Source organism: Seriola aureovittata, chromosome 21 (assembly GCF_021018895.1).
Source record: "Seriola aureovittata isolate HTS-2021-v1 ecotype China chromosome 21, ASM2101889v1, whole genome shotgun sequence".
Lineage (NCBI taxonomy): Eukaryota > Metazoa > Chordata > Actinopteri > Carangiformes > Carangidae > Seriola > Seriola aureovittata.
Genome location: NC_079384.1, coordinates 772,671 through 785,430, shown reverse-complemented (window position 1 = coordinate 785,430; position 12,760 = coordinate 772,671). Strand labels below are relative to the sequence as shown.

The 12,760-nt window shown below is 44.8% G+C and overlaps 1 protein-coding gene across 3 annotated transcripts; it reads left to right on the top strand.

The window, feature by feature from the left end:
* Positions 1–1,969: 1,969 nt before the first annotated feature.
* On the top strand, positions 1,970–12,572 carry LOC130162973 (phytanoyl-CoA hydroxylase-interacting protein-like). Of its 3 annotated transcripts, none has more exons than XM_056366903.1 (7): positions 1,970–2,387; positions 7,065–7,261; positions 7,397–7,571; positions 9,444–9,561; positions 9,645–9,825; positions 10,875–11,335; positions 11,875–12,572. In XM_056366903.1, exons 1-6 carry the CDS (start codon positions 2,339–2,341, stop codon positions 11,247–11,249), a joined length of 1,095 nt encoding a protein of 364 aa, XP_056222878.1. In that variant the 5' UTR covers positions 1,970–2,338; the 3' UTR covers positions 11,250–11,335; positions 11,875–12,572. The 3 variants fall into 3 exon arrangements, with proteins under 3 accessions (XP_056222878.1, XP_056222877.1, XP_056222876.1); XM_056366902.1 differs by lacking the exon at positions 1,970–2,387 and adding an exon at positions 3,774–4,552 and having other exon boundaries at positions 9,663–9,825; XM_056366901.1 differs by lacking the exon at positions 1,970–2,387 and adding an exon at positions 3,780–4,552.
* The last annotated feature ends 188 nt before the right edge of the window (positions 12,573–12,760 follow it).

The following is a 12,760-nucleotide window of genomic DNA, read 5'->3' as shown; positions in this document are numbered from 1 at the left end:
CAATGAGCTGCTCACTCTCCCTCAGCCGAGGATAAACGTCAAAGTACAGTCGGCAGCTAGCTGAGCTCGTACTAACGACAGTTTCCGGTCTGTTAGCGCCGTTAGGATTAAATCTCTGTAGTTTTACTCACAACTACTATTTTCGAAGTCATAAATCTAATGAAAGTCGACTGACAAACTCAGTATAAACCTCACAGGGAGTTTGCTTCATGCTTTAATAAACCGCTGAAGGTTTTTATAGACTATAGTGATTACCGCCCCGTGTGGCGGGAGGAGTGAATAAAATAGGAAGCAAAGATCGTAGATTGTTTAAGTGATGGCTCACATTCATTCGTCCTGGTTGTCTAGTTTTGATATGTTTTGCATTTGTTTTAATTTATTCAATAATACAGTCGATTTGAAAACTGTTGCACCAGTCGCTAGGTTTCATGTTTCCCATTAGTAAGTGGGAGCCAACACAGTTACAGCAGCTGATCAGTTTTACAAAAATGAGTCAGATGCTCACTTAGCAGTTTGTTAGGAACACCTATCTAAAACTAATGCAGTCTAATACAACAAAAGTACAAAGTTTGTTATCCTGTTCGGATTATTAACTTCTGTGGTGGAATACACAAATGGGCCTTCTGAGCCTAGCTTCCAATTTAAATTGAAGGAAAAAATTGTTTTTCAGGGCTTGACACCGCTATACTGTCGGACTATAGAAGATCTGTGTGTAGCCAGCGTGTAGGGAGACAGAGGGCGGGGTGACCTTCGGTGCCGGAGCCAATCGGTGTCTTGCAAGTAGGTAGAGCTTGGTGTTCATTGGTCAGTGCACGGAGTCACTCAAACTAGTGCAGCAGGCGCGAGCAGGGCGGGTAACGTAACGTTATTACTCAAGTAAAATGGCGTTTCTACAGAAAAAACAATTAAATCTTCTCGGATTTCTCTGTAAGACACCGCAAGGTAAGAGAAAGAGTTCTGTACAACATATGTTAAACAAGTCTGTTAACCCTCGTATTATGTTGAAAAAAAAAACAAAATAAAAACAGTCAAGAAAACAGGTTAAACCAATAACCAATTTATTTTAGATTATATAAACATTTAGAAAGTGACATACAATACATTTTTAATTCCAACACTATATTTAAGAACTGTTTTGTCCTCCAGGAGAATCCACCTAGATCCCGCGTCTCCAGGGTTACCATGGCAACCACAGCCGCCTGGGTTCCAGCCCAGGGTCTCCAGCTACAGCGCAACTCACAGTAGGCCGGTCTTAACACTCTGCTCATGACTGGGTTGATGTCGAAATATAGTAATATTTAACTATCAAATCTCATTCGTAAATGTAGCATCATTAGCTGTATAGCCATAACATCACCACCACTGCCAACTCATCACACTGCTCATTTCATTATTTTCTTCTTTATGATTATTACACCTTGCATTTACTCTGTAATAGGGTTGTCACAAGAACCGATACTTCGGTACCAAGCCGATGCCATTTGGCAAAAAACGGGACGGTACCCATTTTTTCGTGGTATCGAAGGCTAATTACTGCGTCACTGGCACATGCTCTGCCTCTGCCAAGGGAGGATGAGGAACGTCCACTATTAGGCTGGTTGGTTAGCTAACTGGACCTGCTGCTGTAAGCTAGTTGCAACTGCCTCAGTAACCTAGCTGCACCCACCTCGGTAAACTAGCTGCACCCACCACGGTAAACTAGCTGCACCTGCCTTGGTAAGCTAGCTGCACCTGCTTCGGTAAGCTAGCTGCACCCGCTTCGGTAAGCTAGCTGCACCCACCTCGGTAAGCTAGCTGCACCCACCTCGGTAAGCTAGCTGCACCCGCTTCGGTAAGCTAGCTGCACCTGCTTCGGTAAGCTAGCTGCACCCGCCTCGGTAAGCTAGCTGCACCTGCCTTGGTAAGCTAGCTGCACCCACCTCGGTAAGCTAGCTGCACCCACCTCGGTAAGCTAGCTGCACCCACCTCGGTAAACTAGCTGCACCCACCTCGGTAAGCTAGCTGCACCCACCTCGGTAAGCTAGCTGCGCCTGCTTTGGTAAGCTAGCTGCTAGTTAAAATAACAGTGAAATACTGCGTCACTGACTTCAGACCACAGAATAGGGGAATTTGCTGTTTAAACAACATGGGTGCTGGAGAGGAAAATGAAAACTGTTGATTTCTCTTGTGATGGAAGATAGACCGAATGGGCCTGAAATCAGTTCTCACAGTGCCATCCATTGATAAAAGAAAGCAACAAACACACCTTCATATATTTGGATCCTTTGGGACCAGATCCAACTGGAGCCTCTGGTTCCACAGTCCCTCCCTGGTGTGAACGTGGTGTGGACTGAACAACATGATGGTAAATCACCTGTGCTGGTGGTTGTTCTTCCTGCATATCTCAGGTTGGCTATGGCACTCAGCAGGGATTGTTTGGTTTGGTGGGTGTTCAGGTCCCACACAGTGTTTTGGGTTTTCCTGTACCAACTCAGACCTGCAGAATTTATGTAGGTACTGAAAAATATTCAATGTCTTCCTTCAAAGTCACTTCACACATCAATACTCTCCTCTTGGTTTTACTACAACACGTCATTTGGAAAAATGTTGTTTTACATAATTTGGCGGATTTTTTATTTGGAATAATTCAATGACTTCACTCTTATGATCTTTTATTTTGAAAATGTCTTGATGTTTTTAATGGTCTGAAGGTTTTTTAAGATAAAGTGTGGTGGCACCAAATTCACATCCATCACCAGGAGACCCCTGATTGTTAAATCAAACCACCTGGTTTTTAAAGACTTTCACTGTAATTCCTTTAAACCTTGTAAGAAGGTCTCTTATTTGTTTTCCACAGACCAGAACTTTGGTTCAGACTTCTTTCATGAACTAAATGTTGTAGTATAACCAACAGGACCTGTGCTTATGAATACTCATGGAACAGCAGTAGTAACAGTACTGAGAGAGTAGTATGAATAGTACGGTACAGGTAGTACTGCTGCTGCTGAAGCCAGTTTGTTTGAGCATTTGAAGCAGTTTTATGAACAAACAGGTGAAGACTCAGACAGATCATATTTATAAACGGATTTTAAATGGAACTAATGTCTGTGTCAGTGGTTTACAATAATTCATTTAGTTTGGGAGTGGCGATGATGATGGACGGGTAGAAGGAGGTTGAAAAAGATATCGGCCTTTATTGATGAAAAAAAATGGAACAGATGAACGTGAACTAGTTCATTTTCATCTGTATGAACTGAATTTTGAACTAGTTCATTTTAAGTGTGGCACAACACTGCCCATCACATCCATCACAGCAGCTTCAGTCCCCAGAACTCCTCCAGACTCCGTCCATCTGGTCTTTATCTCTCATTATGTTCAGGATGGTGGAAGTCTTTCTAATTTGAGCTTCAGCTGTTCTATGTTCATTTATTTTTTCATTATAATTTATGGTTTTTATGTTCTGGACTATTGATTGTTGCCATTCATTGTCATCAGTGTATGAAATATATAAAACACCCACAACAGATATTACATTCAATCACTCAAATCCACACAAGTATAAAAGTACAAGTGTGTGTGTGTGTTTGTGTGTGTGTGTGTGTGTCTGTGTGTCTGTCTGTGTGTGTGTGTGTGTGTGTGTGTGTGTGTGTGTGTTTGTGTGAGTTTCCTGAGCTGGTTGGATTCTGTTGTTAATCTCTTTATGTAAGAGCTCATTTAATTCACTTTTCAGTTCGTCCTGAAACACCCCCCCCCCCCCGACTGCGTTTTAATCCACAGGCGTTGGCGTCACTCTCCTCTGTCTCTAATGTGAATCTCGTTTTGTTGACCCTGACTCTGACTGTGACGCTGCACAACCGTCTGCTGTAGGTAATTATCTGGCTCTGATGTGGGGGTGTCATCATGAGTCCACCCCCTCAGTCCAGACTGAAGAGTCTCGACGTGCAGACATTCGTGCTCCCCTCAGGCGACATCCACACTACCACATTTTCATTTTAAAGGCATCCAGATCACAGGGCTGGTCCAGCCAACACCTGTGGCACTCTCACATATTCAGAGCTTCTAAGTAGCTGATGAGTTTGAGGTTGGTTTGATATGGACCTTAGTTTTGGTTAATGAACAACGTGTTTGAAATGTAATCGATCTGTAGACGCCAGCGTCCACCAGGGGGCGCTGTAGATGAGGAGGCATCAGCAAAAGGATCTGACCACTTCTTTCCAAACATTGAGCTGAAACTCACCGTAAAGCTGAGTGAAGCCGAGGGGAGCACTGCCTGTTACTCAAACATCGACATACACCAGCTGCTCATTGAATCCTTATGAAACAGAAAATCTCCCTCTCTCTCTCCTTGGTCGGCCCATGACGTCACAGAGAGAGAGAGAGAGGGAGGGTGATAAAGCCAGCTGCAGTCAGACAGTGGCATCAGTCTGAATGAAAACTATCCGGAGCTTCACAGCAGAACATTCAGCTGGTTTCACTGACGTCTCACTGTCACTTCATCTGATGGAGCCTCTCCACAGCAGCCTGAACAGTCCAGCTGTGGAGCTGAAGAGTCTGAAGCTGTGTGACCAGGGAGGTCAGTGTGTGTGTGTGTGTGTGTGTGTGTGCGCGTGTACTTGCATTACTCATGTTGTGGGGACATCAGTCTGATTACATGGTCACTGTGGGGACTCGACTTCCTTCGGCGGATAAAAAAAACAACATGAATTGTTAAATTTTAGTATGAAGTAGGATGAGGTTAGGGTTCGGTTTAAGTTAGGATGAGGTTAGGTTTAGGTTTAGATTTAGGTCCAGGTTTAAAGAGAGGGCCTTGTGTTCAGGGTTAGGGGAGCTAAAGTTACTAGAGACTTTTACTGGACACAAATATAAAATATAAATAATAAACATTCACATTTCATGTGCACTCAGGTATGTAATGTCTTTAACCCACTCCACTGTTTAAACATGGAGGAGGTTAAAAGCAGCTCGCACAATATAAACATACAGGAAATGTTTTACAGCGTGTCCCGTCACTGCTGTGATTTGGAGGCTGAGGCGTTCAGGGGAACCAGAGCGAAGAGGAAATGAGCCAGGTCTGCTGGTTCTGTTGTTCACAGGAATCCTGCTGCTGTCAGTGTCAGACCTCCAAAGACTCCTCGAGTCTGAAGAAGCAAAATCTTTCTTCCAGACGAGATCAGCAGCACAGAGTGGCTTTTAAACGAGTGCCTTAAACGCAGCAGCAGCAGCAGAGATTAGCATCAGTCCAGCTTTGGGATTCCTGTGGCCAGTGAATGTCTCATGGGTCGTTAACTGGACTTTGGTTTTCAGAAATGACAATAGTATCATGACTTTGAACTTCAGTGTGAGTGTTAGTTAGAGTAAAATTTGTAAACTCTTCTTTTTCTCTCCATTTTGGCCTGTGTCCAAACTAACAGTGAGTTATTTTTCAGACTGTAAATCTGAAACAGAGCAGCTCAGTGTTTCAGTTTGTTCGGGATGAACTCAGACTTTACAGAATAATGAGTTTAAAGACAACCTTTAGTTGTCTCCAACTTTCTCTGTGATGCTTCATAGATACGTAGAAACCCATCAACTAAAACTGGTTGTCTCTCTCGAGGTGAAGGGGGTGGGGCTCATTTCTTTCAAGATGAAAAAAGCCAACTTATATCCTTTGTACCTTTGTACTGAGTTTTTTGAGTCAGGCTGCTGGCGGTCTCTGTACAAGGTAAAATCTAAAGTTTTCTTGCATCATGTTGTGATGAACTTGACGTCTTTGGCTCGATTCTTCCTCTTAAGGTTTGTTCCTCCGTGTGTCCAGTAACTGGTAGATGGATCCATCTGATTTTATCTTGGTGTGTCAGAGCAGAATAGCTGACCAGCTGTCTCACTTTCTGGTCCCTCAACTGTTTTCCTGTTCTTCTGTGTGGACTAGACTTTGGCAGCAGATCCACTCTGGTGAATCTGACTGTGGCTAATTGCCTTCCCATGGTAAACGAGTAGACGCTTCACCTCCTCCCTTCACTGACAGGATGGAGGGAGGAGGAGGAGGAGGAAGGTCAGTGGGAACGCTCTGTTGTTCTCTTTCTTAAAAAGAGAACTGTCAAATATTTCATCACAAAGTGAACTTGGAAATAAATTCAACATTTAAAAAATGATATAAACACTGAAACCTGAAAAAATTACAAACAATAAAAACAGTAAATGTAATAATAATGACGAAGGAAGAAATGAGTTTCAACAACAAGCAACAAACAACAGGAAGTGCAGCTTCATTCTGACTGAAGTGACAGATTAAATAAATAATGAATGAATAGAGACAATGTTTTTAAAAACAATCTGATTTGTTTCGGAGGCTCAGAGTCGCTTCTCTGAGGTTGAGCTTTCAGCTTCATTCAGGTCCTTTGATGGATCTAATGTGGCCTTTGAGTCGGGGTCAGTGCACTCTGACCTTTAACGGGTTAATCCCTCTCAGTGCTGTAATGACACACACTGCTGTTCGACGTGATCCCCTTACATCATCAGTCATGTGACTTTACTGCGGCTTAACACGTCAGCGACTTTCAGCTGCAGCGGGTCTGTGTGGGGTCGAGAGCTTCCTGTTTACAGACGCAGACGGGTTCGAGTTTATCTTGAAAAGAACAAAACACAAAAAGCATCTTATACCACACAATGTAGTTTACAGAAGATTATGCACTAGACTAAAGGATAAATGGATTAGATTTTGGTGGTCAAAGGTTAAAGGTCACTGTGACCTCACCAACCACCTTTTGGGCATAACTCACAAATCATACACTAATAATGACACAGTTTAACTCAAAGGATAAAATGAAGTGATGACATTTTATATCCAAAAGGTCAAAGGTCAACTTCTCTGTGACATCATAATGTTCTGCAAAACTCTGGCCCTTATTCATCACTCAGGAAGGAGAGACTTTGATCATGTTTCCTGCAACTTGGCTGGTTGGTGGAGGAAACAACCACAAGGCGGGAATTCTAGTTTTTCTTTTGTGAATGCAAAGTCCTTCCATCTTTGCGTAACCACTGTGTACACCTGTCCGTGTGTTCATGCATGTGAGTGAGTAAAACTCTAAACTTAGTGTGATTTGCAGGTGCAGAGTCTGCAGACAGCGGCATCGGGGATGCGGACGACCTGCCAGTTCCTCAGCAGATCCGGATCAGTAACATCACCTGCGATTCATTCAAAATCAGCTGGGACATTGACAGCAGAGGCCAAGAGAGGATCACTCACTACTTCATCGACCTCAACAAGAAAGAGAACAAGAAGGAGAACAAGTTCAAACACAAGGTCGGTATGACGACATGTCTGTGCCGCTCCTGGTCTGATCAGAACTTGTACATGTTGAAGCTGACGGTGTGATCAGTGGATAAGAGAATACTCTCCACCTTCCTGTCCTCCACATCCTGCGTCTTTGTTTTTCAGGATGTGCCAACTAAGCTGGTGGCGAAGGCGGTTCCCTTGCCGATGACAGTGAGAGGTCATTGGTTCCTGAGTCCTCGTACAGAGTACACGGTGGCCGTCCAGATGGCTGCCAAACATCCGGACGGAGACTACAGCGTTTCTCAGTGGAGCGAGGTCATCGAGTTCTGCACTGCAGGTCGCACAGAGAACTCAATGCCCCCTAAAGTTCCTAAAATCCTTAAGTTACTAGAAGTTAATTCGAGTGCAGGTCGTCATCCAGACAAGCCTCAAATATCAAATATCATGCCCAGATTCTGTGAAGTGTCTTAGCTCTTATGTATGAGGACACACTGCGAGCACGCCAGTCTTCATTCAGATTTAATATCAAACTGTTTACAATAATGTGTATGAAATCAAAGTACCGTCACCTTACCGTGGTGGAGGAGTTTGAGAGCCCTAATGACCCTAGGAGCTATGTTGTCGGGGGCATTTGGTTCTAGGTGAAGGGCCAGAAGAAAGGCCAGACGAAGAACGGTTCAGAAGATCCCAATGAGCAGAACGATCAAGAATCTGTGTACCCGGCCCGGAGGGATACAGGGGCCCCACCCTGGAGCCAGGCCTGGGGTTGGGGCCCGTGGGCGAGTGCCCGGAGGCCCAGCCCGAATTGGCTACATGGGTTCGTCTCCCAGTGGGCTCACCACCTGCAGGAAGAGTCAGCGGGGTCCGGTGCAATGTGGATTGGGCAGCAGACCAAGGCGGGGGCCTTGGCGGTCCGATCCTCGGTTATGGAAACTGGTTTTTGGAACATGGAACGTCACCTCTCTGGCGGGGAAGGAGCGGGAGCTTGTGGAAGAGGTGGAACGGTACTGGCTAGATGTAGTCGGACTCACCTCAACACATAGCGTCGGCTCCGGAACCCAAGTCCTTGAGAGGGGCTGGTCTTTCCTCTTTGCTGGAGTTGCTCCAGGGGAGAGGTGGAGGGCCGGGGTGGGCCTTTTGGTGGCCCCCAGGATCTCTGCCTGTATGTTGGGGTTCACCCCGGTGGACAAAAAGGGTTGCGTCCCTGCACATCCGGGTCGGGGATCGGGTTCTGACTGTTGTCGGTGCTTATGCGCCGAACAGCAGTTCAGACTACCTGCCCTTTTTGGAGTCCTTGGGACAGGTGCTGGAAAGTGCCCCGAAAAGGTAGTGAAACAACTGCGCGGTGGCGGAGCCCCGGGGGTTGATGAGATCCGCCCTGGGTATCTCAAGGCTCTAGATGTTGTAGGACTGTCTTGGTTGACACGCCTCTGCAACATTGCGTGGACATCGGGGGCAGTGCCTCTGGAGTGGCAAACCAGGGTGGTGGTCCCCATCTTTAAGAGGGGTGACCAGAGGGTGTGTTCCAACTACTGGGGAATTACACTCCTCAGCCTCCCTGGTAAGGTCTCTCGCTAGGGTGCTGGAGGGAGTATGGGAGTTTGCCAATTCAGTCCACATGTGTTTTGTGGATTTGGAGAAGGTTTACGACCGTGTCCCAAAGGGCTCCCTGTGGGGGGCGCTCCGGGAGTATGGGGTGGATGGCCTCTTGTTAGCGGCCATCAAGTCCCTGTACCAAAGGCGTGTGAGTCTGGTTCGCGTAGCCGGCAGTAAGTCGGACCTGTTCCCGGTGAGGGTTGGACTCCGCCAGGGCTGCCCTTTGTAACTGGTTCTGTTCATAACTTTTATGGACCCCTCCAGCCGGGTGGTGGAGGGGTTTGGGTTCGGTGGCGGGAGGATCTCGTCTCTGCTTTTTGCGGATGATGTGGTCCTCTTAGCTTCATCAAGCACCGACCTTCAGCTCTCGCTTGGGCGGTTCGCAGCCGAGTGTGAAGCGGCTGGGATGAAGATCAGCACTTCCAAGTCTGAGGTCATGGTTCTCAGCCGGAAACGGGTGGAATGCCCTCTCCGGGTCGGGGGGGAAAACAGCTGCAGAACATCTGGACCAAACACTGATCAATAAGAAAAAACTGAAAATGTGCTGATCTGACATCCAAACTCAAAAGACACAAACCAGAATAAGAGTTAATTCCTGCTCCTGTGTCTGCAGATTACTCCTCCGTCCATCTGAACCAGCTGCTGCAGAAAGCCGAGGCCATCGCCGGCAGGATGCTGCCGTTCACTGTCTTCTACAGAAACCAGCAGAGGGAGTACTTCCAACAAGACAGGTGTGTGTCCTGCTGCGCTTACTGCTGACGTCCGTGCTCTGTGCTCTGCAGGTGTGTTTTAACCCTGTGTGTGCTGTGAACAGCCCCTCTTATCCTTCCAGAGACGCTCAATGCCGCCTAATGCTGCCGGCAGTTAAAGACAACAGCGGCAGCCATGGGTCACCCATCAGCGCCAAACTGGAGGGGATCTACTTCAGCTGCAACACAGAGTTCAACACAGGACAACCCCCCCAGGACTCCCCATATGGACCCTACCGCTTCCAGGTACAGCCATGGACAGGTGATGAGACGATGGGCGTCCGTGGTCGTTTCATTTTGAGACTTTACAGCAACGCTTTTATGGAAGATTCAAAATGTCTGAAGTGAAATACAACACAGTTTTCATGTATTTACTGTCATAGAAATGAGAAATATTTGTTAAAATAACAATTTTTAACAACTAAATAAATGACTTTTCATCTTGAAGGTGAATTCCATCCCACATTAAAATAAAATCACTACACATTAAACAAAGTGATGTTTTTGTCACATAAAACTGTAATTTCAGTATTTTAAAGTTTTAGAAAAAAATGCAAACTAAGGACATGACCTTCATGTCACAATAACAGGAAACCCTATTTTTATCACAACTATTTAACATTTCATCGGTTAATTGTTTAACCAAGAAAATAATCGGCAGCTGAATTGATAATGAAAATAATCATCAGGTGTGGCCTTAATGTTTTAAAAAGCACTGCAGGGCACTATAAGAGTTATATTTTCTTACAGTTGAAACAAGATTTACTCATTAAGACCTAAGTCGCCTCTAAAAAACCTCAGCACTGTTTAAGACAGCCGCCTGAAACCTGGAGACTTTGCCTGAGGGAATTACAAAGTTCAATCAGGAAAGACTCATTTGCTTGAAGAATGAACATTTTGCCAGGTGCAAAATGAGAGAGGAAAAGTGAGAGATGTGATTCTTTGGTGATTAGACCCCATCGTGATGTCATCATTCCTACAGGATCCTGACAGGAACAAAAGAATTTACAATTAAGGGATCAATAATAATGAGCAGTAGACTTTTATATAAATCAGTGGAACCGTTTTGCTGTTCCAGGCCAGCATGTGTCCACTCTGGTTTTAAAGCAGAGCTTCTAACAAACAGAGGAGAGTTTATCACAGTAAAGAATAGATAATAACTGTCATAGCTTCATTTTAATTGAACAAATATTCTTCCATCTGACAGGATTCCTGACAGTATTGATGCTCTTCCTCTGCTCCATCACCACAGCTCAGAACAACATGAGGAGACTAAACCTAAACTTTCTTCACAGATCCAAGCTGACGTCCTCTTTAACCACAACACCAACATCTACTTTGGGGATTTCTACTGCATGTACACGTCCTACCACTACATCATCCTGGTCCTGGCTCCTGACGGCTCCAAGGGAGACGTCTTCTGTAAAGGGAGGCTGCCGGTCCTGGACAGATCCAGCAACCGCCTCCTGACCTGCACCGAAGGGGAGGACGGCTCGCTGTCTTTTCATCACGCTCAGGACGTCATCCTGGAGGTGATATATACGGAGCCGGTGGATCTGTCTTTGGGAACCGTATCACAGATCAGTGGCCACCAGCTTATGAGTCTGTCCACCGTCAACGCCAAGAAAGACCCAAGCTGCAAGATCTGCAACATCAGTGTGGGACGTTAACAGGATCTTCAGACTGGACAACCGGCTAATCTGCTGTTAACTAGTAGTAGCTAACAAGCTGCTAACTGAATTCCACTACCTCACAGGTAGTCCATTTATTTCTTTTAAAGACTAACTCACCATTAAATGATCAGTTTTTGTGCTTAACATTTTCAATAACAGAGAAAAACAAACTTTTATATGAACTACATTTTTATGTTGAAAAATAGATAGAAAAAAGAAAATAGATGGAGCAATGTAGTTACTTCACTGTCTTTAATAACAGTGGGACAGTGGAGAATCTGTGGTTAGTTCACTGTCTGTAATAACAGTGGGACAGTGGAGAATCTGTGGTTAGTTCACTGTCTGTAATAACAGTGGGACAGTGGAGCATCTGAACACCAACACAGGGCTGAACCTGCAGCCGTGTCTCAAACAAAAAGCAGAACTTTCTGGAAGTCGACAAAGCACAAATGTATTAAAGAGAACTTTTTAAAATGTCAGTTGAAGTGACCACTGCATCTTTTGAACAGAGACTCTCTATCCTCAGTCTTTTCTCCTCTGTTAAGCAGAGGTTGTGTTTCCTGTCCATCATCTTTTCTCTCCTCATCAGCTTTATGTGTTTTCTCTCTAATGTCTCTGACAGGAAGCTGCTGGAGGACTGAGCTGCACATCGTCTCCTCATCTCACTTTCTCTGAACTCATCATGAAACCTTCACTTCTGATTTTCACCCTCTGAAGCTGCTCCTTAAAAACAGATGGACAATCATGCCGAACGCCGACAGACAGGGTAAACTGAACACGTCTAAGTTTGAGTTCATGAGCCTGAGGACACACTGACCGACCAGCAGCAGATAGGAGATTACAGATTATACTTGTCACCATGGCAACCCCAGAGTCACAAAGCTCTATTTTTCTAATCAGATAGAGATGTAAAAGACACATCCTGTTACTCTGTGAAACAGCCTCTTAAACTCAACCCTTATTAATCCAGTCCCATGAGGGATATAAACAAGTAGCAGAATTAGCTGTGAGCAGCTCCTGACTGCAGGTTATCATGATGTTCACACAACTGTCACTGAATCACTGTGATACTGAAGGAAACTTAAAAACAGGAGGTTTCTATGGATTAAATCACATTTATGGATGTTCATTCACACTGAACATGGGCAGGTCGTCTTATCTGCCAGCATCTCACGCAGGTAGATGTGAAATAAACTCCAATGTACTAACATTAAGATAACTTTAGAGGTGACTGGTGTTGACCAGATGAATCTTAAACTGTAAAAAATCTCCAAAAACAGAAAATGTGGTGATAATTAAAAGTTACAATATTTACTCTGAGGCACTTCTCCTGTTTTGGTTCAGTTGCTTTTGACTTGGCTTAAAAACATAAAAGTGTAGACAAAGAAAAAGTTTAATTTGTTTACACTCCTGTGTTTCAACTTGGAGAAGAAAGTAATTTTTCATGGAACTTCTGAATTATTTAATTCTATAGTTACACATCCGTCTTCCACCATGACCATAAAAGA